Source organism: Marmota monax, unplaced genomic scaffold (assembly GCF_021218885.2).
Source record: "Marmota monax isolate L192 unplaced genomic scaffold, Marmota_monax_Labrador192_F-V1.1 WCK01_AAM20220418_F8-fsc00692, whole genome shotgun sequence".
NCBI classification, from domain to species: Eukaryota; Metazoa; Chordata; class Mammalia; order Rodentia; family Sciuridae; genus Marmota; species Marmota monax.
In genome coordinates, this window is record NW_026692348.1 from 10,561 (window position 1) to 14,140 (window position 3,580).

At 36.8% G+C, this 3,580-nt stretch overlaps 1 protein-coding gene across 1 annotated transcript; it reads right to left on the minus strand.

Moving 5' to 3' along the window:
* Positions 1-601: 601 nt before the first annotated feature.
* LOC124090934 (olfactory receptor 1165-like) lies at positions 602-1,561 on the minus strand. The gene has a single exon (XM_046441748.1). The coding sequence runs from the start codon at positions 1,559-1,561 to the stop codon at positions 602-604; it is 960 nt and encodes a 319-aa protein (XP_046297704.1).
* Between the last annotated feature and the right edge of the window lie 2,019 nt (positions 1,562-3,580).

Here is a 3,580-nt window from a genome sequence, read left to right on the forward strand (position 1 = left end):
TGTAGAACCTGCTGAGTCAAAAGTGTGAGTTTCAAGCACTTGAAGACATTTATAATGTGTGTGTGCATTATTTTAAGAGCAACATAAGCAGGGCAGGGTGGCACATGTCTATAATTCCAGCGGCTCGGGATGCTAAGGCAGCAGAAACTCAAGTTCAAAGCCAGCCTCAGCAAAAGTGAGGTGCTAAGGCACTAGTGAGACACTGTCTCTAAATAAAATAAAAAGGCTGAGGATATGGCTCAGTGGTCAAGTGTCCCTGAGTTCAATCCCCAGTACCAAACAAACAAACAAACATAAACATAAAATTATGCCCTAAGATGCAAATGCCAAAATAAATATTTCTTCATTTTTCCTTCCCTAGTGTTCAGTGAGTAAATGTTGAAACATAATTGTTTCATAATCTCAGATGAAGTAGAGGTGAGTGCACTATATTTGTATGAAAACAGAGAAAACACTAGGTCAATTTGCACACTCAAAACCACTGCATATTTAATATTCAATTGATCTAGAGTATAACCATATATTAACTTAAAGCTAAAGTACCATCAATAAGTATATGAAAATTTCAATATGGTTAGAACGTAAATAACCTTTTTAAAAATTATGTTAGATGAGAATGCAGTTTGGAGTTGATGAGCCTCCTGACTGTCTCTTTCACATCTTTGTTCCTGAGGCTGTAGATGAGGGGATTCAGCATGGGGATCATGATGGAGTAAAGCGCAGTCGCCACTTTAACCAGTAGCCAGGAGTTTTTGGAGTGGGGCACACAGTAGAGGAGGAGGATGATCCCATGGAAGATGCTGATGGCCACCAGGTGAGAGGTACAGGTGGAGAAGGCTTTGCAGAGGCCCCCCTTGGAAGGGATCCTGATGACAATGACAACAATGAAGACATAGGAGGCAAGGGTGATCAGGAGGCTGCAGGCCTCACTCATTATAGAAATGACTAAACATACCATCTGGCTGAAGGAGGAATCAGAGCAAGAGATGGAGGTGATGGCAGAGTACTCACAGCCAAAGTGGTTCATGGGGCCTGATCCGCAGTATGACAGTTGCAAAAGGGAATATGTGATTACGAAGGAGCAGAGGCTACCCCACATGTAAGTTCCAGCCACCAGCAGGGCACAGACCTTGTGAGACATGGCAACTGTGTAGAGAAGGGGATTACACATGGCCACAAACCAGTCATAGGCCATCACTGCCAACATGAACATTTCTGTAATCACACATGCACAACCAAAGAAAAACTGTGTCATGCATCCATTGAAGGAGATAGTTCTGTCTTCCACAACCAAGATCTCTAACAGCTTGGGTGTAAATACACTGGAGTAGCAAATATCCAGAAATGAGAGGTGGCTGAGGAAAAAGTACATGGGTGTATGAAGCTTGGGATTGATCTTTCTCACTACAATGATGCCCACGTTCCCCACCACAGTGACTGTGTAGATGATGAGGAACAGCAGGAAGAGGGGTACCTGGAGCTGTGGGAATTCTGAGAACCCCACCAGAATGAATGTGGCCACAGAGCTCTGGTTTCCTGTGTCGTGTACCACAAGTACCATTATTCTTTGTGAAGATGTTGAGAGAGAGACACCCAGAGAGAGAAAGGGAGAATAAAATTGAGCATCAGAACTTGAGCATTTGGAGAGGGAGAAGCTCTGCAGATGCTCAGTATAAACCAGTGTAAACAAATGTGGTCAATTTGCTTCCTGATTGTTCTGCTTCACTTTGGATTCCCTTTAGAACACTCATTGACTTTTTATAACAGAAAATAAATTTTATCCTTCTTCAGCATTGCAGTTTTCTGAAAAACACTGTAGTACCTATCAATATTATTTCCTACAAAGCATTTGTAAATGTATGTGATGCTTAGAATGCTCATGATAAATATAATTCTGTAAAAGAAAGAACATATATAGCAAACTCAGGGAGCACTGGGCAGATCATGCCAGCTATCAGTTGATGGAAGGGCAAATCCTTTAATATGCTTAAAAAAAAGAAAAGAAAAGAAAAGAAAACCATAGTAGTAACCAGGCAAGGAGGAATATTCAGACAAACTGAAGTGTTTGGAGGAGGATCATGAGAGGTCATGATTTCAAGACCTACTATGGCAACACAGCAAGATCTCATTTCAGAAACAAGCAACAATTAAAACAAACCAATACAAACATAATAAGCAAAACATTAATACACATTCACAGTTGTGTATTAATGGATTGAAATTTTATTTCTTATATACATATTCTATTTTCAAAGACTCATCAAATATCCAACAGCATCTTTAAATGACCTGAACAACAACAACAACAAAATTCCACTGTTCCCCTTGAGATGTGGCTTAGTGGAACACTTTCCTGTCACCTGTGAAGCTCTGGGTTCCATGCTCAGCACTGTATAAATAACAAACTCTACTGATAACTATATTCAGTAGAATTATCACCATTTTACAATCTTTTTTAAGATCATAAATTCAATATATCAAATCAATCCTAAGGAAATATCTGAATATATTCTTAATATATTCTTCATATAATTTTATAATCTTATATGGTCTGTTTTTAGTATGTAACCTATAAAACATGAACATTGAATATTTATCAGCAACTAAAAACTACAAAAAAATGTACTACTAAAAATTAATACCTCATACAAATAAAAAAAGCTCTTTATTCCCATGGAATACTTTTGTGGAGTACCAACAGAAAAACAACATAAAAAGATTGAAAAAATATGAACCTTATTTGTGTAGGCATCTGAAAATTTGAAATTTCACAAGGTGGAGTATAAATAAAAGGTTTATTCTGGAAATGAAGGTGGAGACCCATAAAATATGATATAACAATATTGAAAAAATATGAACCCTATTTGTGTAGACATCTGAACATTTGAAATTTCACAAGGTAGAGTATAAAAAAAAAGGTTTATTCTGGAAATGAACGTGGAGATCCATAAAATATGATGGAGCTACCTTGTATTTATCTGAACTCTGACAATTATTTCTCTGGTTTGTAATAGCTGGGAACTTTCCATTAGATCTTAAGCTAATTTTCCTAGCAGAACGTTAGCTATACCACCTCACTGTCTGATATATACAAGATTGGGTGGACCTGGGTGAACTGTATTGATCACATGTGTTGACCCAAAAAGTTTGTGTTTAGGTTCAGTCACTGAAATTACATGTGTTTGTCTACATCCATGAACATGAAGACTTTGGAGACACAATCTGCTAAGATAGCAAGGTAACTTGTGAAATCCTCACCTTAATTAACTAAGTGACCTTTCTAAGAATCAGTATGCCAAGATCAAAATATGATGTGATACAGTTTAAAAGCTGAAAACTCATAATTGTTTTTATATATTTTGTACAGAATTCATTAGCAATTTTACTTTTGTTTTTTTTTTCCTTACAGTGAAGCTCTTAGCGCATATCCATGATCCTTCTTCAAAGCCTTATAGTTGAAAAAAAAATACATGTCTGTAAACATCATAGCCAATTCTATATTTAAATATTTATCTTAGTGTGTCATTGTCAATAATGATATTTCTTGTGTTTTTAGACTCTAATAACTATTTTTATGTTT

Bases quoted from the DNA above. Each gene is read 5' to 3' on its own strand.
- LOC124090934 (XM_046441748.1), bottom strand. From the start codon at position 1,561: ATGGTACTTGTGGTACACGACACAGGAAACCAGAGCTCTGTGGCCACA.